General features: G+C 41.5%; 1 protein-coding gene and 1 pseudogene across 1 annotated transcript in view; both read right to left on the minus strand.

The window, feature by feature from the left end:
- Positions 1 to 13,371, minus strand: part of si:dkey-34e4.1 (carboxyl-terminal PDZ ligand of neuronal nitric oxide synthase protein) — a 138,385-nt gene extending 125,014 nt beyond the window's left edge. Inside the window, exons 1-2 of the mRNA XM_048558479.2 lie at positions 12,306 to 13,371; positions 11,680 to 11,751 (exon numbers count right to left, since the gene is read on the minus strand). Coding sequence (XP_048414436.1) covers positions 11,680 to 11,751; positions 12,306 to 12,410 — 177 coding nt within the window. The 5' untranslated portion in view covers positions 12,411 to 13,371. The remainder of the gene's footprint in view (positions 1 to 11,679; positions 11,752 to 12,305) is intronic.
- Positions 2,701 to 3,200, minus strand: LOC125465242 (large ribosomal subunit protein eL39-like; annotated as a pseudogene).
- Positions 13,372 to 21,224: the final 7,853 nt, after the last annotated feature.

The following is a 21,224-nucleotide window of genomic DNA, read 5'->3' on the forward strand; positions in this document are numbered from 1 at the left end:
AAAAGAAAACATTTTCATGTTTGCATATGACAATACAAAATAACTGCATAAAAGCTATCACAATTATCCATCAATGCTGTTAAATTCTTTGGATATTATAATTATATCAAAAGAAATACAATCTTGCGTACTATACTTAAGCAAAGCTTTTTAATTCATTGCCTAAAATTAACCAAACAGCATCTCACCACATTCACCACAAATAATAGAGTTAGAATCAATTAATCCTAGAGTTGCATAGCTCACAATGATCTCTCCTGACACAGTCAATTTTGGAAAGAATAAATCTAATGTATTATTACTACAGCTATAGTATGAAGCTGAATTGAAATCCTAGTAAGGAAACTACAGTTCAAAATTTACATATTGCCCTATAGTGAAGTAGTGTTACTACTGCAGAGTGACTAGTAATAAAAACAATAATAGATGGATTTTCAATTTTTAAATATTGGCCATTGCAATTAACAATTAAGATATTTGTTACTGTAAACCTCAAAACAGGAGTTCAACTCAAAACAAGTCTCTACAGAGAGTCTCTCTACAAGTCTCTCTAACCCCTTTGATCTCTTCAAAAATGTAGCTAGTTTTACAGGCTATCTGAATAAGAGAGATATGGGAAGTGTATAATTTCCCCGTTGATATAATTTTAACATTTTAGATCCAAAATTATCAAAAAAGGGTTAAATAGCTGGATTAAAATACTGAAGATGCAGAACTGACACAGATTGCTAGGCTATGGATTCTAACAATAGCTAATAACTGTTTACTATATTAATCCTCAGTTGTAAACCATTTTTTTGATAATTCAAACTTGGTTTTGCAGAAGAAAGACACATTTTGTTGAAGCTTTTCATCTCACACTTATCAGGACAATTGTCATTTTCCCTTCATATAGTACAAGTGTTAGTTTTCCCTTCAATGATATTCTTGCAAATTATCCTGATGAGTGCAAGACAAAGAAATTCATCAATATATGCTGTTTTTCAACATTACTTCTCAGCTACTACAAAGTATCTTAAACCACTTAATTGGGCAGAAGTTAAAAATGGAAATGGAGTGAAGAAGAGAGAGATGAAGATAAAAACAAACATATTTCAAAAGAAAGCTACAAAAGACAGCATCATAATGATGAAAAGAGCAGCCAATCGTTAATGGTGGTTCAGAGGATGTGTGCATTAGTGAGTGAGCAGAGAAACAAATGCCACACCTTTCAAAGTGGATGTAAGGCTGGAAAAGAGCACAGAAACATGGTAGGATTGGTGAATGAAGTGATGCAAAGGCAAACATAAAGTTGAGGTGGTTTAGGAATCTATTCAATCCTAATGAAGACATGGATGATCGGAATCCAGGACTTTGTGCTATTAAGGATACAGTCTATGGTGTATTGAGGGGCTGAGGGATGGCCTATGCCAGTTCTTATGTTCAATTAGTTTTAAAACAACAATGGGGTGAGATAATGATACTTTATCTACGGAACAAGTACTCAATCAAATTTGCACACACCTGGTTGGCACAAGTTACTCTACTTCAGAAATACAGGCATGAAGTCTGATTATTGCTAAAAATATTGAAAACTTTGTGCTGTCAAAGGCCTTCTTTTCCTGCAGTTTTTACATAGGTGTTTACACAAGTTAGTTGTAACAGGTTTGAAGTACTCCACAACACGATCATCTGAAGCAGTCAGATGGTCAGATGATCTGTGGTACTTTTCTAAGTAGCAGTCTTTTCTTATAACGCCCAGTGGCATCAAGTTTAATGTATGACAATTACAGCAATGACATGATTTCGGAGACTATTGATACCTGAACTTTTGAAATGATAGCATGCTCATTAGTTATTTTGGATGGCAGTTCTAAGGACAAGAAGGGCCTCAGAGCGTTGATAATCTCCCAAAATCATCTAACTTTTAAAGTGGCATTGTTATTCAAAAACTGATCCATACTAATGTAAATAAGTTATTAGATAGAGAACCACAATTTCTTATCTGGCTACTTACACAACTGCATTGAGGTTGCACTGTAGTGGCCACCTTTGCTGTAAGTTATGTAAGTTGTGCAGCAACTAGTAGACTTCGTAATAGTTTTAGTTGACAACATAAGCATTGTGAAAAACTACACCATATCCAAATGTTAAGTAAATGTGTCAAAGCAAGACAGAAAAAGACCAGAAAAAGCAGAATCATTCTTTTAGAGAATGTTATCACCTTCTTGCCCTCTCTCCTGCCTTCTCTGTCATAGAAATGCCCATTTCTGAAGAAGGGTCTAGGTCCAAAATGTCAGTTTTCCCGTTCCTCTGATGCTGCTTGACCTGCTGTGTTCATCCAGCTCTACACCTTGTTATCTCAGATTCTCCAGCATCTGCAGTTCCTACTATCACAGAGTTAATCTGTTGTTTTCTTTTGTTTCTTTCAATTCCTTTCAGTTCTTTGTTGATGAAGCAAGATTGTTTGCATACCACTGGTTGAGAATTTTCCCTTTTCAGAGTCTCTAATGATGATTTTCTCTTTTTTTCCCCTTTCACCATATAATTTTGGCTTCGATCTCAAACTTTATTTTCCACAAAAGAAACCACAAAACAGAAAAAAAATTCATTTTTCCCTGGTCAACCTTTGTTCAAATCCACATTTCCATTACTCTTCTCTGGTGGAAAGAGAGATCAGAACAGATGGCATTGCTGATTATATGCCAATGGTGAATTCCTTCACAGAGTTAGCTTGGTTCTTCTCCAGTATCTCCTCTTGCAGTTGTACCTGATCTTGTTGCCAGTTTTCATGCAGATTTACTGTGGAATGGCGAGTTCTGCTTCATCTTCCTGGTGAAGAAATGTTAATCCTGAAAGTTTTGTGGGATGACAAGGCCAACACTGTCCTCTGGCTGCTTCAATGACTGAGATGAAGAAAGAGGACAAAATGCAGAGAAAAGCAAGTGGGAGACTGCTTGCTGTTAGTGGAGACTCTCTGGTAACTCCACACAGGAGAGAGACACAGATTGTTTTGGTGCTTTCATTGTTTAGGAAAAAGCAACATTGTGTACAACTCACTGTGGGGCTCCAATAAACACGTTTTAAAAACTATAACTGTCTTTATGCTCAATATAAAGCAGTATCTCTCTTGTTTCATTACACAAGTCCAAAGTAAAATAAAATTAAACAAAAAGATGTGGCTTTTACATAACTTCATCCTTGAGGAAGATGAACACCATTTCGAAAATGCATTTCATCATATATGACACATGACAGATAGGCAATAAAACATGAACCTGAAATCCATTCATCCTCTTTACCCCCTTATATAAATCTTATAGAATATCTTATCATCTCTTAAAATTCTTAACTTCTTTCATCATTTTACATTTTTACAATACATCTGTGATTACACTTACTTGGCCAGCAATGTGAATAATCTTTTTATTTAATGGTTGAACCAATAGACACCATCTGAACAGTATTGCATTTTGAGTTTCAACCTTTTCAATGATTATCTGTGCATTACGGTCAGTAAAGATGAATGTTTCATTGCAACAATATTCTACATAGATGTCAAAGTGCTAAACAGCCAACAATGATCTAAAGTTTCATGTTCCATAATAGAGTACTTCCTTTGTTATTGATTCAATTTCATGGAAAAGTATTCCACTGGTTTCTCTACTTCTAACGCAACATCTTACAATAAAAATGCACCTATCCCCCGATTCTTAGCATGATTTACCATTTTGCAAGTTTTGGTAAAGTTAGGGGCAGCCAAAACTAGCCCATTAAGTAGGATTTCCTCCAGCTTCTCAAAGGCTCCTTGGAATTCTGTGGACCATACCGCTGGCTGATCATACCAATGTTGTCTGTTTATGTAACAATTTTATTAAAAGTACAAATATTGTACTGAACTTAAGCACAAATTTCCCACAAAGACCCAAAATTCTAAACATCACATAATTTCCTGCTCAGTTTTAGTGCTTTCACTTTAGCTATTCTTGGTAGTACTCACCTGCGTTCTATACAATGTGCTAGGTAAGTAACTCTTGGGTTTGTGAATTCACTTTTGGACGGATTGTCTCTACGCTAGTTAACTGTAATTGCTTAAGGAGTTTCTCGTAGCACTTTAAGTGTTCTCCCCATGTATTCCTGCACATTATAACTTTGCCGAAATAAACAACAGTTAGGTACTTCAACTGCAGTTTCACTCATAAGTCTTTGAAATGTAGATGTCATGCATTTAAACCCAAATGACATGACACAACATTGATATAATCCATTTGTTGTGAGGAAAGCAAGTACCTCCTTAACGCTTGATGTTAATAGCACTTCTCAGTACTGCTTTAAGAGGTGAATCTTATAAAGAAATGAGGCACAACGAAATCTGCAAATAAAATACTCTAACCAAGGACTTTCATGACTGCATGTACTTTTCTGAAATCTATGCAGAATCTATTTGAATTATCTGGTTTAGAAACTAACACCACCAGTGAAATCCAGATGTTTTGGCTAGATTCAATCAAGTGATTCTCCTGCATATACTGAATCTCTGCTTCCATCTGCACTTGTTTCTCTGTGATAAATTGACAAGCACTTTACTTTATAGATACTGATTCTCTATGACTACTTCCTATATTGCTAAAATAGTACATCCAGGTGTATCTGTACTGATTTCCTTATACTTTCTAAGTAATCTTCCTGATATCCTTCCTCTGAATGTACCCTCTCCTAGGACAAAGCAGCCACTTAATTGGTGCTATATCCTCAAGCATCCACTACCTCCACCACCAATGCTCAGTTGCAGCAATGTGCACTGCCACAAGATGCACTGCAGAAATTCTCCAAAGATCCTCAGACAGCACCTTTCAAATCCACGACTTCCATCCAGAAGGGCAAGGGCAACATATACATGGGGACACCATGCCTTCAAGTTCCCGTCCAAGACACTCACTATCTTGACTTGGAAATATATCGCCGTTTCTTCACTGTTGCTGGGTCAAAATCTCGGAATTCCCTCCCTGATGGCATTATGGGTTAACCCATAGCTGGTGGACTGCAGCAGTTCAAGAAAGCAGCTCATCATCTCATTCTCAAGGGCAAGTCAGAACAGGCAATAAATGCTGGCACAGCCAATCCCTCAAGTGAATAAAAAAATAACTGGGGCCCACTTGAAACATCCAACAATTGAATTTTAAAAATTGAAAACAATGTCTAGCTGACCCAATATTTCCAGATTAGCTAATCAAATTATAGATTCACTTTGTAAACTATCTTTGGCTCCTTCTACCTCATTCTTACAGGCTGTCGTCCTCCACCACTCTCACAACCTGACACACTTGCTCTCGCTTATCCTCTTCCCTGCAGCATTATTAAGGATTCCACTTCTCAACCTCTCCCCTCACCTGAGGTGTGGTGACCTTCAGATTAAACCACCACAAGGCATCTCTCTTTAGAGAGAGAGCAGTCCTGTGGTTTGGTAAGACTATGTATCTTTACTTTTATTTATTGCTTCAACATGTTTATGTGACATAACCAATGCTTCTCCCAACAATCAGAAGGATCTATCAGATAAATCACTTCACTAACCCTCTGAGCTACCTTGTTCAGATCACTGAATTTCACTTTCAAAGGTTCACCCTGCAGAGGCAAGAATATCTTTACTTTGTTTCTTACAAGAAACGTTCCAATCTTAACACGTTTCTCTGCCCATTCGTTCATCTTTGCTCATGAAGTTAAAAACTGCTCTTGTGCTACTTTAAATGCTCCTGTGAGCATATCGAATAACATGGACACGTAATTCAACATTGATGATTGGTCTTTCTGCTTTAAGAATGTTTCCTTAATGAATTTTAATGGACCAGTCAATTTATGGTGATGGATAAATTCAAAAGGACTAAATCTCATCAATTTATTTGGGAAAATTCGGCTTGCAAACAGTAAGGTGTCTATTCCTTTGTACCAGTCCTTTGGATATTCATGACAATGAGCTTTAGTCATTGTTTTAAGATTCTGATGGCATTTCCCCAAAGCTTCATATGTTTGGGTGGATAGACGATTTCAATTGATTGAAACATAAATGACTGATTATGTCCTGGAAAGTTTTAGACATAAAGTTAGAACTTTGATCAGATTATATTCAACTTGTAGGCTATAACAAGTAAAAAACTGTGTTAATTTTCCCACTATCACCTATAACTGTCCTAAATGTAATAGTTTCTGGTTATTATATTCATTACTGTACCCAATATATAAGATCCTGCTCTGGCTTTTAGTAATGGTCTGACACAATCTACCAACACCCACCCAAATCGTTCTTCAAAAACTGGTATAGGTATCAAAGGTTCCTATTTGACTACATGTTGAGATTTTCCTATGAGCTGACATGTATGACATGGTTTATTGAATTACACTCTGTCCTTATGAATTCTGGCCAGGTGAAATGCTTGTGTATCGATGTTTATGATTTCCATTTTCCTACTTGTCCTGCCATAGAAATTTCATGTGCTACTCACATTATCACCTTACAATGTTTGAGCAGTACCATTATTTAATTAACAACTGTGCATTCTGTATCTACAGGTCTGTGAGGGTGTCTCCATTTCCTCATCTGAACTGCATTTTTAATGTAACAGTATTCCAGAACTCCTGCAGTCCCAGCTTCCGTGTGAGCTGCCTCTGCTAACTTGTTTAACTAGAAATCTGTTTTCTGAGCCTCAATTAATAAAGACATGCCAAATATTTCCTTTCAATTATCCTCACCATTGAGGAGCGTTTCAGCTACTTTATCAACTGCTTCTACTATTACTTTAGCTTCTCACGCTGGACTTTGTTTAGTTAATATTCTGGTCACCACACAAGATGGAAAAATATCTGGAATTTGTTCTCTGAGGTTCGAAATGAGTGACATTATTTTGTCACAGAACTTAAACCACAGCACAGTCAGTTGCCTTTTCCATCTGGTCGTAACTCGTACTTGAGAAGTATCAGCAAAATCAGTGGGTTATTAGATTGTAGTAGACATCACAGATAAGCCAACCCTTACTCAACTGCAGCATTCACTTTTACTTGGGGAAGGGGGAGGTGAAGCATTGCTAGATAATGATCAGAAGCAAGCATCCTAGTTATTTTTTTCCTTTCCTTAAGACAATGAACTCATTGTAGCATTCTTACAGCTGTTCCTGTTGAAATCAGTTACTCAACACAGACTGGGGAGTAAACCACGTACATCCATGGTGGTAACATGCTCTTTTTGAGCATTACTATAAGGAAATGCATTGGCCTTGGACAAGTCACTCCTTCACAAATGTTTGAATTAGAAATTAACTTGCGTGCAATTTGCTGTTTATACCTAGAGTAGACAAAGCATGACACTAGGAGGTGCATTCCTATTCAGTGATGTTTTGCAATGAACATTTTATTTCAACATATACATGTACTTGTCTGTCTGTCCAAATACTCTCAGCTTCAGCCCATAAATTTATACACTGAAGGTTTACGGTGGAGCAATTACAGAATGAAGGGCATTAAAGTGGATGTGAAAAGGCTGTAAAATGAGGCTGCTTTTAAAATGAAGTGAAATTGCTTCAATTCCTTACTAGAGTACAATGCAAATATTTTCAGCATTCATTTGCATTTTGAGTGAAGGGGAGAAAATTTGTTTAATTGTTTTTCTGCTTCTATGGTGCTGCTGATGCAATCTTTGGTCAGCATTACAAAAATCTGAAACTTTAACTCAGTTTTTCACTTCACAGTGATGCTGCCAGTTCTGCAGAGTATTCCCAGCATATTCTGTTTTTAATCATGAGCATTATGTATCATATACATAACTGCTGTGAAATACAGTCTCCCCAAAACACATTTCTATTTTAATGCCAAAGATGGAAATATAATTAGATCCCAGTCCTGTTTTTGTTTCTACACGTTCAAGTTTTACTGAGGATTCTCACATGAGGATTCCCCCAAGTATGGACATAAACCATTTAATTTTTAAAATATAATGTTCAGTCACATGAATATTGCATTCGCTGCAGATATAACTGAATAGAAACTAGAGCAACATGCATTAAGAAAAGAAATTGCTGGAGAAACTGTGCAACAGACAATCTGCGCTCACCAAACTCCCTCAAATCTGTTCTTTGTGATGTAAATTTAAAGACAGATATTGACTGGACACTTCTTTAAGATAATGCAAAGGGATCTCTTACATCCACCCAACAAGATAGCTGGGGCTTCCATTTCCAAGACAGCATCTCCGACAGTGCAGAGTTCCCTCAGTACTGCACTGGAGTGCAAACCTTGATTTTTATGCTCAAGCCCAAGAGAGGTCTTGGACTTGGCATCTTGTGAAATGCTACTGTCTAAACCACAAATTATATTGGGAAGATGCTGGAATTAGAAGTATGAAAAGTTTTGAGAAGGATTGTAATGGACAACAGGAGAAAATCCATGGAAGAGTTTAAATACATGCATACGATATTTCAGATCTGTAATATCCCACGTTGATGACTGAGAATGAATGACTGGCAAGTGGGACCTTCTATTTCTTATCTATGTGCTGCCCTCCAGAAATGTTCATCCAAAACATGTCAGTTTGCACATTTCCACATTCTATTGCCAACACCCAGTCCCAGTCATTGCTTCCTTTCCCAATCCATCCACTACCTCTAAATTGTCAAATTACTTGTAAGACATACTCCAGTGAATGAACAGAAATTTCTTCCACCACAGCAACAAAAAGCAGAAAATGCTGGAAAAGCTAAGCAGGTCTGGCAGCCTCTGTGGAGAGAAATTAGAGTTAACGCTTTGGGTTGAGTGACCCTTCCTCAGAACTCCCTAGTAATTTCTTTAATTATGTAAGACCGAAACCATTGTTTTTGGACTCTTTCATGAACACAACTATCGAGCCACCAACTCCATTGTTCTTCCTGTCAACTGTGTGAAGTAATTTTAAAACTCAGTGTCATTTTTGAGCCCAAGATGAGCTTCCAACCAGATATCCACGACATCACCAAGACTGCCAATTACAACATCTACAACATTGTGCGACACAGCAACTACCACATTAATCTGCCACTGAAACCTTCATTCATGTTTCTGTTATTCATACAACTGATTACTTCAATACAATCCAGGCCAGCCCTGCACGTTCTACTCTCCAGAAACTTAATCATTCAAAATTACTTCAATACAATCCAGGCCAGCCCTGCACGTTCTACTCTCCAGAAACTTAATCATTCAAAAATTACTTCAATACAATCCAGGCCAGCCCTGCACGTTCTACTCTCCAGAAACTTAATCATTCAAAATTCTGCCACTCCTAACTCCCACCAAATGCCTTCACCCATCATCTCTGTACTCACTGACCTACAATGGCTCCTGGTTAAACACCAACCTGATTGGAAAATTCACACTTTGTTGTCAAATCCGTCTATAGCTTCACTCCTCCCCATCTCTGTCATGTCATCCAACTGCACAATCCTCTGTGAAATCTGTACTTAGCCATTCTAATTCTGGCATCTTGACATTCCCAGATTTAAAACTCTCCACCATGGGTAGCCAAGACCATAAGCTCTAAAATTCCCTCCCTAAATTTTTCTGTCTCTCCCTCTATCTCCCCTTAAAATCTAACTCCTTAGCCACCTACTCTAACAACTTACACAGGATTTAGTGATTTGTTTTATAATGCTCCTAAAAAACACCTTCAGGCATTTTATTGTGTTGAAGTGCTATTTATATAGTAACAGTCATCGAATACATTTAAAGCAGCTGACACTTATGGAGGAAGAGGGTAGAAAGGCCAGGGTAGCCTGGATTAAATCTAATTTTATTGACAACGAAGGCATCGATGTGGGTTTCAGCAGGAGAGTGACTGAGGAATGAACAGAGGTGAGCAAAGTTATGGACGCAAAAGGAAGATGCCTTTTTGAAGAACAGAATATATCTTTGGAAACTTAGCTTGGAGTCACACACAGGTCACCAGAGTTGTAAGCAGTCCAGATCAACACAATACCTTTCAGGGTGGAGGACAAATTTAGAAACAAGCACTGAGGGCTCCTGGTGTGAGCTGAAGGCCAAGGTTTAGCTTCTCTCCAACATACATATGAAAGAAGCTTTAGATTATCCAAGACTGCTGTCTGACAGGGAAGTTGTGGTTGTTATATTGTTTAAGTCAGCATCAAGTGAATAGATTAAGGTATTTTGTGTCATTCTACCTAGAGTTCATAAACGGAAGAAGGCCTATGTAGCTGTTATTAGTCATATATATTGAGAACCAATTAAAACCCAAGGAGTTCTCTCAATGGCTCTAGAGCTAACTGTCTCACTTGATACAATACTGGTCCAAGGTGGTCCGTGTACTCGTGAGACAAGATCAAGGTAAATTTGGTACTTCTAGCCAGATGACTGTGGCGTGCCTTATGGGGTAAGGACTGATATTTTATTAATACAGTATTCTGTCCCAGGGTCTGGGCATCATTGGTGTGCCAGCATTTATTGTCCACCTCTGGTGGCCCTTTGAGAAGGTAGTAGTGAACTGCATGCTTAAAATGCTGCAGTCCACTTCATATAGGCACATCCGCAATACCGTTAGGGAGGGAGTTATAAGATTTTGACCCAATGATACTGAAGGAATAGCAGTATATTTCCAAGTTAATTACAAAATTTAAAAGGCATCTGGATGGTCATATGAATGGGAAGGGTTTAGAGGGATATGGGCCAAAGCTGGCAAATGGGACTTGATTAATCTAGGATATCTGTTCAGCATTGACAAGGTGGATCAAAGGGTCTGTTTCCACACTGTAAATCTCAATGACTCGATATGTCAGGGTTGTGAGTAGCTTGGAGGTGCTGGTTTTCCCTGGTTCTTCAGCCATGGTCCATTGAAAACTGCAGTGGTCACAGACTTAGAAAGTGATGTCCAAGAAGATTTAATAAATTTCCACTGTGCATCCTGTAGATTTTACACACTGCTGCTCCTGACCATCCATGGTGGAGGAATGTTTATGTATGCAAAGCCAATCAAGTAGGCTTCTTGGTCATGGATGGGTCAAATTTCTTGAGTGCTGTTGGAGCTGCACTCATCCAGGCAACTGGGGGGTATTCCATAGTACTCTGAGGAAGGGTTACTGGACCTGAAATGTTAACTCTGCTTTTCCCTTTACAGATGCTGCCAGATCTGCTGAGCTTTTCCAGCAACTTTGTTTTTGTGTTAGTATTCCATTACATTCCTGACGTGCGCCTTGCAGATGGTGGACATAAGTTCAGGGGAGTCAGGAGCTGAATGACTTGCTGCAAGTTGGGTGAATGGTGTAGGTGGTGCAAACAGAAACTAATCAGGAAGGTTGCAGAAAATAAATATAATGATCAAGGATATGGTTTAAAATTAAGTATAACTGAAGTAATGTTTAGATGAAGACTTATTTTTAAAAAATATTGATTTGTTTAGATTAATGTTTTCGGGAACCACAAGTGTTTCCGTACATCTGCCACAAAAGACAACTTCTGCCACCCACTGCTTTTGTCACAGAGGTCAACGTAGACGCTTCACTCCCTAGTGAACCCACACCTGTCGTGATGCAGACAGGCAGCAGCTCCTACTCATGTCGGCACTCAGAAACTGCTCTGACTGTACTCTCACCATGGGCCTTCCCTACCATTACTCTATACACATTAGGTAATGGAGGCAGAATATTCACTGCAAACTGACTCACTCACCCGTATCCTTCGCATGGCTGCCACTATCTCCACGCGACTGTTGGGTCTTTGTACATCCAAACTCCCGACGTACTTGAAAACAAAAAGAGTGCATTGTATTAATGTGCAGCTGGTAGCGACATCTCGGCTTGCAGGGGCGGGGCGGGAAGGATGCGGCTGGGGAAACGGACTGCAAGCGACCCAGTGAATTTCTTTTGTTAATTTCAAACTCAAGCCGCGATTATCATTCGAACTGGTACAGGATACGGCCGCAGTTTAAAAAGCGGCTCTGTCACAGGCCGACTGCAAGGAGTGCTAAAAGTTCAGGACGTGTTTTGAATTCCAACGACATCTTCCCATCAAAGCAAATCATTAAATAATATAGCGCATTCTCTCCTATTTCTGCAACGCATTTGTTGCATCAACTACATCTACATCCCTAGGTTTCAGTTGAACTTTTTGCAATTTTTTGCCGCTGGGTTTCATAGCAAGATGTAAGGTATTACCAGGGACTGTTTCTGAAACGGTTGGAGCCAGTGATAGGATGCGCCCATTTCTTCGCGCCTTTTGCATTCAGGATTTTATGTAAGGATGGGGTTTGTTTGCACATTACAAGTGAAGAACGTAGTGTTATTGATGTACGTTACCTTGGCCTGGAAGTGAATGCCATGCTCGAAAGCCTCTTCGTTGTAAAGAGGGGTCCTGGAGTCAGCGACATCGTCCACCAAGTTGTACCTGTTCCTGACCGGCATTTCCAAAGGTGCCCCTGTAGTCACAAAGTGTTTGCGGCAACAGGACGGTCAGGTTCCGCTGGTGCATAGCACCCCGAGCAGACAGAGGTTTCCAGAGAGCACAAGGTCAGCGACAAACCTCCCGGAACACAGGGTCAGAGACCGAGAGAGAAACCTCCCGGAACACAGGGTCAGAGACCGAGAGAGAAACCTCCCGGAACACAGGGTCAGAGACCGAGAGAGAAACCTCCCGGAACACAGGGTTTGTGAGAACTCTCCAGTAACACAGGATTAGTAAAATAAATTTGTCAGAACACGAGAACAGACTGTGAGAAATCTGTCAACACAGCATTAGTAAAATAAATCGCAGAGTACAAGGTCGGAGAATCAAATCTTCTATAGAGCAGAAATAGCGAGCGTTATCTGCTGGAACACGCAGGGCAAATGAGAATCCCAGAACACAAGGTGAGAGAGATTTCTAGACACTTTGGAAAGAGCTATTTAGAGGACTCAGGATAAGAACCGGATTCCGAAAGAAAGAAATAATTTCCTCCAGCGTCATCACGAAGCAAATAACTCCCAGGACGGAGTTATCCAGTTTTCCAAAGACGCACAGAATCTTTGCCAGGCAGTAATAGCCACTGCCGCTCTCAGCCTGACAACCAGCCACAACTTCACCGGTCTCATCTATTGATCCCAGCCTATTGCCGACAACTCCTCCCTGTTCGTCGCTGTATATTTGAAGAAGTGGGGAGAAAAACAGACGATCACAGGGAAGGTCTGTTTGGTTCCAAAGGTTAACTTCCTTCAAAACCCACAGGAGATCCTCTCGGTGTTGCTCCTTTTCCCAGTCCGCAGCCTTTGACAATGTGTAAGGCACATCTGCGGTGAAAAGTGCTGGTGAGCGCCCCTCGCCCAGGGTTCTATCTGTGTGCGGGTATGTTTTCCACTTAGTGTTTGAATATGTTCGTTTCACAAGTAAGAAACATTGCTCACCTTCTTCTCATTGGATCAAAGTTGAATCACATGATTAAAAAAAAAGTTTCCCAACTGGCTCCGCCTTTTCAGGAACAAAAGTGTGGCCGGAATAACAGGAAATCCCGACTCAGTGTTTTTTGTAGATGTGTGTGCGTGCATGTGTCTGTGTGTGCGTATATGTGTCTGTGTGTGCGTGTATGTGTATGTGTGACTGCATGTGTCTGTATGTGCGTGTGTCTGTGTGTGCGTGAATGTGTATGTGTGACTGCGTGTATGTGTACGTGTGACTGCATGTATCTGTGTGCGTGTATGTGTGACTGCATGTGTCTGTGTGTGTGTGCATGTATATGTGTGTGTGCATGAATGTGTCAGTGTGCATGTGCCTGTGTGTGTGCGTATGTGCCTGTGTGTGTGCGTATGTGCCTGTGTGTGTGCACATGCGTCTGTCTGTGTGTGCGCGTGTCTGTGTTCGTATCTGTGTGTGCGCGTAGGTGTCTGTGTGTGTGCGTGTCTGTGTACATATCTGTGTGTGTGCATATGTGTCTGTGTGTGTGCGTATTTGTGTGTGTGCGTATCTGTGTGTGTGCATATCTGTGTGTGTGCGCATGTATGTGTGTCTGTGCGTGTATGTGTCTGTGCGTGCATGCATGTGTGTGTGCGTGTATGTGTGTGCATGTATGTGTGTCAGTGTGCGTGTATGTGTGTGTGTATGTCTGTGTGTGTGCGCGTGTCTGTGTGTGTGCGTATGTGCCTGTGTGTGTGCGTATCTGTGTGTGTGCATATCTGTGTGTGCGTATCTGTGTGTGTGTATGTTTGTGTGTGCGCGTATCTTTGTGTGTGCGTATTTGTCTGTGTGTGCGCATGTGTCTGTGTGTGTGTGCATATCTGTGTGTGTGCGCGTCTATGTGTGTGCATATATGCGTGTGTGCGTATCTGTGTGTGTGTGCGTATTTGTCTGTGTGCGTATGTGTGTGTGTGCATATCTGTGTGTGCGTATCTGTGTGTGTGTATGTTTGTGTGTGCGCGTATCTTTGTGTGTGCGTATTTGTCTGTGTGTGCGCATGTGTCTGTGTGTGTGTGCATATCTGTGTGTGTGCGCGTCTATGTGTGTGCATATATGCGTGTGTGCGTATCTGTGTGTGTGTGCGTATTTGTCTGTGTGCGTATGTGTGTGTGTGCGCATGTATCTGTGTGTGTGTGCATATATGTGTGTGTGCATATTTGTCATGTGTCTGTGTGTGTGTGCGTATCTGTGTGTGTGCATATCTGTGTCTATGTGTGTGTGCGTATGTGTGTGTGTACATGTGTCTCTGTGTGTGCGTATTTGTGTGTGTGTGTATTTGTGTATGTGTGCGTATTTGTGTGTGTGTGCGTATGTGTGTGTGCGCATATCTGTGTGTGCATATCTGTGTATGTGTGTGTGCGTGTATCTGTGTGTGTGCCTATTTGTCTGTGTGTGCGCATGTGTCTGTGTGTGCGCATGTGTCTGTGTGTGTGTGCATATCTGTGTGTGTGCATATATGCGTGTGTGCGTATCTGTGTGTGTGTGCGTATGTATCTGTGTGTGTGCGTATTTGTCATGTGTCTATGTGTGTGCGTATCTGTGTGTGTGTGCGTATCTGTGTGTGTGCGCATGTGTCTGTGTGTGTGCGTATTTGTGTGTGTGTGCGCGTATCTGTGTGTGTGTGTGTATTTGTGTGCATATGTATGCATGTGCGCATATGTCTGTGTGTGTGCGTGTATGTGTCTGTGCGTGTATGTGTCTGTGTGTGCGCATGTGTCTGTGTGTGTGTATGTGTCTGTGTGTGTATGTGTTTGTGTGTGTGCGTGTCTGTGTGTGTGCATGTGTCTGTGTGTGCATGTGTCTGTGTGTGTATGCGTGTCTGTGTGTGTGTATATGTGTGTGTGCTTATGTGTCTCTGTGTGTGTGCCTATGTGTGTGTGTGCATGTGTGTGTGCGTATTTGTGTGTGCGCATGTGTCTGTGTGTGTGCGTATGTGTGTGTGTGTGCACATGTGTCTGTGTGCGCGTATCTGTGTGTGCATGTCTGTGTGTGTGCGTATCTGTGTGTGTGCGTATCTGTGTGTGTGCATGTGTCTGTGTGTGTGTGCGCATCTGTGTGTGTGTGCATATCTGTGTGTGCGTATTTGTGTGCGTATGTGTGTGTGTGCGCATGTGTCTGTGTGTGTGCGCGTATCTGTTTGTGTGTGTGTGTGTGTGTGTGTGTGTGTGTGTGCGCGCGCATGCTAGGGGCTGGGAGGAGGAACCTTTGTGGCCGCATCCGTCTGCGCAATGTACAAGGTCCAGATCAGATCGGTAATCACTTCGACCGACCATTGCTTTATATTCAAGTTGCATGATTTGGTTAATAAACCATCAGGGTTTTACTAAATTACAGCGGAGTTCCTGCGAAAGGGTAGGGACCCGAAAGGTTAACCGTTTTTCCAGTTACAAATGCGCCTATCCTGTTCAATATTTTCATCAGAATTTTGATTTTCATTATAAGTCATGGTCCTTTCCAAAATGTTTAATTATTCATAGTCATTCAGTAAGGAAACAGACAATTTGATCAAACCAGTCTATGCCGAACATCCCAAACTAAACTAGTCCCACCTGCCTGCTCGTGGCCCGTTATCTCATCAAACTTTTCCTATTCATATACTTACCTACGTGACTTTTAAACGTTGTAACTGTGCCCACATCCATCACTTTCTTAGGAAGTTCATTGCACACACCAGCCACATTTTAAAAAAGCCCCTTGTGTCTTTTTTTTAAATAAATCTGACTCCTCTCACCTTAAAAATATGGCCCCTCGTCTTGAAATCCCCTATCATAGGGAAATATTACCGACCATTAAGCCTATATATATCCCTGATGATTTTATAGACCTCACCCTATCAACCTCTTACGATCCTGTTAAAACATCCTAGCCTATGCAGCCTTTTTTTGATAACTCCACCCTTCCATACCCAGCAAAATGATGCTGGGAAAATTGTTGGGATTGAAGGCCAATAAATCCCCAGGGCCTGATAATCTACATCCTATCATGCATAAGGAAGTAGCTCTAGAAATAGTGGATGCATTAGTTGTCATCTTCCAGGATTATATATAGACTCTGGAACAGTCCCTGCAGATTGCAGTGTGGCTAATGTCACTCCAATATTCAAAAAGGGAGGTAGAGAGAAAACGGGGAATTATAGATGGCGAGCCTAACATTGGTAGTGGGGAGAATTCTTGAATCCATTGTCAAAGATTTTATTGCAGAGCATTTAGAAAGCAGTGGCAAGATCAGACAGAGTCAGTGTGGATTTATGAAGGGAAAATCATGTTTGACAAATCTGTTAAAATTCTATGAAGATGTAACTCGTGGAGTTGACAAGGGGGAGCCAGTTGATGCAGTATATTTGGACTTTCAGAAAGCATTTGACAAAGTCCCACAGAAGAGATTAATGTGCGAGATTAAAGTGCATGGGATTGGGGGAAGTGTATTGAGATGGATAGGAAACTGCTTGGCAGAGAGGAAACAAAGAGTAGGAATTAATGAGTCATTTTCAAATTGGCAGGCAGTAACTAGTAGGGTGCCACGGGGATCAGTGCTGGGATCTCAGCTATTCACAATATATATCAATAATTTGGATGAGGGAACAATGTGCAATTTTGGTATCCTTTCTGAGAAAGGATGCACTTGCTGTCAAGGGAGTACAGCGAAGGTTACCAGGCTGATTCCAGGGATGGCAGGTCTGACATAGGAGGAGAGATTAATTAGGTCACCAGAGTTCAGATGAACAAGAGGGATCTCATAGAGTATAGAAATCCTAGCAAGACTAAACAGGGTGCATGCAAGGAAGGATGTTCCCGATGGTGGGTGTGTCCAGAACCAGGGGTCACAGTTGAGGATTCAGGGTAGACGACTTAGGATTGAGATGAGGAGATATTTCTTCATCCAAAGAGTAGTGAGCCTGTGAAATTCGTTACCACAGAAATTAGTTAATTTCAAAACATTGAATGTATTCAATAGATGACTAGATATAGCATTTGGGGCAAATGGGATTAAAGGTTATGGGGAGAAAGCAGGATTAAGCTATTGAATTTGATGATCAGCCATGATTGTGAAGAGCAACAGAACAGATCGAAGGGCTGAATGGCCTACTCCTGTTCCTATCTTGTATGGTTCTATGTAACATCCCGGTAAATCTCTTCTGAACCCCCTCTGGCTTAATAGTATAACAGGGAGATCAGAACTCGACACAGTACTCCAGAAGAGAATGTCCTGTACAACCTCAATGTGACTTCCCAACTTCTATACTCAAACACTGAAAAATGAGGCAAGCTGACGCCTGCTGAGCTTTTACAGCAATTTCTATTTTTGTTTCTGATTTACAGCATCTGCAGTTCTTCCAATTTTAATTTGACAAATTCTTCATTACCTAAACCTTTAACACAGTGGTAACTCCAGTCAATGTTTGGAAAATTAAAATCTTCTATTATTACAACCTTATTATGTTTCCATATATCTGAGATCTCTCCACATACTTGTTTCCCAATTTCTCTCTTACCTTTGGGGTATTATAGTTCAGCCCCATAGGGTAGGTGTAGTCTAGTGGTAATACTCCTAGACGATTAAATCAGAAACCCAGCTGATGCGTTCTGGGGACCTGATGGGTTCGGGGGTCCCACCATGGCAAATCGTGGAATTTTGAGTTCAATAATTAACAAAAAAGTCTGGAATTAAGAATCTACTGATCATCATGAAATCATTGCCAATTATCGGGAAAACCCAGCTGCTCCACTAATGTCATTCAAGGAAGGAAATCTGCCACCCTCACTTAGTCTGGCTTACATGTGATTCCAGACCCACAGCAATGTGGTTGACTCTCAACTGCCCCCTGAAGTGGCCTTTTTGTTGGACCAATCACTACAAAGTCTTAAAGAAATGAAACTGGACGGATCACCTGGCATCGACCCAAGCACCGAAAAAGACAACAGCAGAAATAGCCCTGTTGACCCTGCAAAGTCCTCCTCACAAACATCCAGGGGTTAGAGCCAAAATTGGGAGATCTGTCTCACAGACTAGATAAGCAACAACCCGACATAATCATACTCACAGAATCATGCCTTACAGACAATGTGAGAGACATCGCCATCACCATCCCTGGATATGTCCTGCCCCATCAGCAGGACAGACAGAGGGGTCGGCAGAGTGATACACTGTCAGGAGGGTTTGCTCTGGGAATCCTCATCATTGACTCCAGAACCCATGAAGTCTCATACCTTCAGGTTAAACATAGGCAAGGAAACCTCCTGCGGATTACCACACACCGTCCTCCCTCAGCTGATGAATCAGTACTCCTCCATGTTCAACAACACTTAGAGGAAGCACTGAGAATGGCAAGGGCACAAAATGTACTCTGGGTGGGGGATTTCAGTGTCCACCACCAAGAGTGACTTGGCAGCAGTACGACTGACCAAGCTGGTCGGGTTCAAAAAGATATAGCTGCTAGACTGGGTCTGCAGCAGGTGGTGAGGGGACCAGCAAGAGGGAAAAACATATTTGACCTCATCCTTACCAATCTGCCAGCTGCAGTTGCATCTGTCCATGACAGTATCAGTAACAGTGATCACATCACAGTCCTTGTGAAGTCAAAGTCATGCCTTCACATTGAGAACAACCTCCATTGTGCTGTGTGGCGCTATCACTGTGCTAAATGAGACAGACTTCACACAGATGTAGCAACTCAAGACTGGGCATCCATGAGGTGCTGTGGGCCATCAACAGCAGAATTGTACTCCAGCATAATCTATAACCTCATGGCCTGGCATATCCCCCACTCAATCATTACCATCAAGCCAGGGGATCAGCCCTGGTGCAATGGAGAGTGTGGGAGGGCATGCCAGGAGCAGTACCAGGCATACCTGAACAATGAACAAAAAAAAAACAAAGAAAATTACAGCACAGGAACAGGCCCTTTGGCCCTCCAAGCCCGCGCCGATCGAGATCCTCTGTCTAACCTGTCATCTATTTTCTAACGGTCTGTGTCCATTTGCTCCCTGCCCATCCATGTACCTGTCCAAATATATGTTAAAAGATGCTAATGTGTCTGCGTCTACCACCTCTGCTGGCAACGCGTTCCAGGCACCCACCATCCTCTGCATAAAGAACTTTCCACGCATATCTCCTTTAAACTTTCCTCCTCTCACTTTGAGCTCATGATCCCTAGTAACTGAGTCCCCCAGTCTGGGAAAAAGCTTCTTGCTATCCACCCTGTCTATAGCCCTCATGATTTTGTAGACCTCAATCAAGTCCCCCCTCAATCTCCATCTTTCTAATGAAAATAATCCTAATCTATTCAACCTCTCTTCATAGCTAGCACCCTCTATACCAGGCAACATCCTGGTGAACTTCCTCTGCACCCTCTCCAAAGCGTCCACATCCTTTTGGTAATGTGGCGACCAGAACTGCACACAGTTCTCCAAATGTGGCCAAACCAAAGTCCTATACAACTGCAACATGACCTGCGAACTCTTGTACTCAATACCCTGTCCAATGAAGGAAAGCATGCCATATGCCTTCTTGACCACCCTATTGACCTGCGTTGTCACCTTCAGGGAACAATGGACCTGAACACCCAGATCTCTCTGTTCATCAATTTTCCCTAGGACTTTTCCATTTACTGTATAGTTCACCCTTGAATTTGATCTTCAAAAATGCATCACCTCGCATTTGCCCGGATTGAACTCCATCTGCCATTTATCTGCCCAACTCTCCAGTCTATCTATATTCTGCTGTAAACTCTGACAGTCCCCTTCACTATCTGCTACTCCACCAATCTTAGTGTCATCTGCAAACTTGCTGATCGGACCACCTACACCTTGCTCCAAATCATTTACATATACGACAAACAACAGTGGTCCCAGCACAGATCCCTGTGGAACACCACTGGTCACAGGTTTCCAATCTGAGAAACTCCCTTCTACTACTACTCTGTCTCCTGTTGCCTAGCCAGTTTCTTATCATTCTAGCTAGCACACCCTGGACCCCAAGTGACTTCACCTTCTCCATCAGCCTGCTATGGGGAACCTTATCAAACACCTTACTGAAGTCCATGTTTATGACATCTATAGCCTTTCCCTCATCGATCAACTTTGTCATGTCCTCAAAGAATTCTATTAAGTTGGTAAGACATGATCTTCCCTGCACAAAACCATGTTGCCTATCACTGATAAGCCCATTTTCTTCTAAATGGGAATAGATCCTATCCCTCAGTATCTTCTCCAGTAGCTTCCCTACCACTGACGTCAGGCTCACCGGTCGATAATTACCTGGATTATCCTTGCTACCCTTCTTAAACAAGGGGACAACATTAGCAAGTCTCCAGTCCTCCGGGACCTCACCCGTGTCTAAGGATGCTGCAAAGATATCTGTTAAGGCCCCGGCTATTTCCTCTCTCGCTTCCCTCAGTAACCTGGGATAGATCCCATCCGGACCTGGGGACTTGTCCACCTTAATGTCTTTTAGGATACCCAACACTTCCTCCTTCCTTATCTCACCTTGACCTAGAGTAAGCAAACATCTATCCCTAACCTCAACATCTGTCATGTCCCTCTTCTTGCTGAATACCGATGCAAAGTACTCGTTAAGAATGTCACCCATTTTCCCTGACTCAGTGCATAACTTTCCTTCTTTGTCCTTAAGTGGGACAATCCTTTCTCTAGTTACCCTCTTGCTCTTTATATATGAATAAAAGGCTTTGGTACTTTCCTTAACCATGTTTGCCAGCAATATCTCATGTCCTTTCTTAGCCCTCTTAATGCCTCGTTTCAGATTCGCTCTACATTCCCAATATTCTTGCAAAGCTT

This window comes from Stegostoma tigrinum, chromosome 29 (genome assembly GCF_030684315.1).
Source record: "Stegostoma tigrinum isolate sSteTig4 chromosome 29, sSteTig4.hap1, whole genome shotgun sequence".
In the NCBI taxonomy this organism is placed as follows: domain Eukaryota; kingdom Metazoa; phylum Chordata; class Chondrichthyes; order Orectolobiformes; family Stegostomatidae; genus Stegostoma; species Stegostoma tigrinum.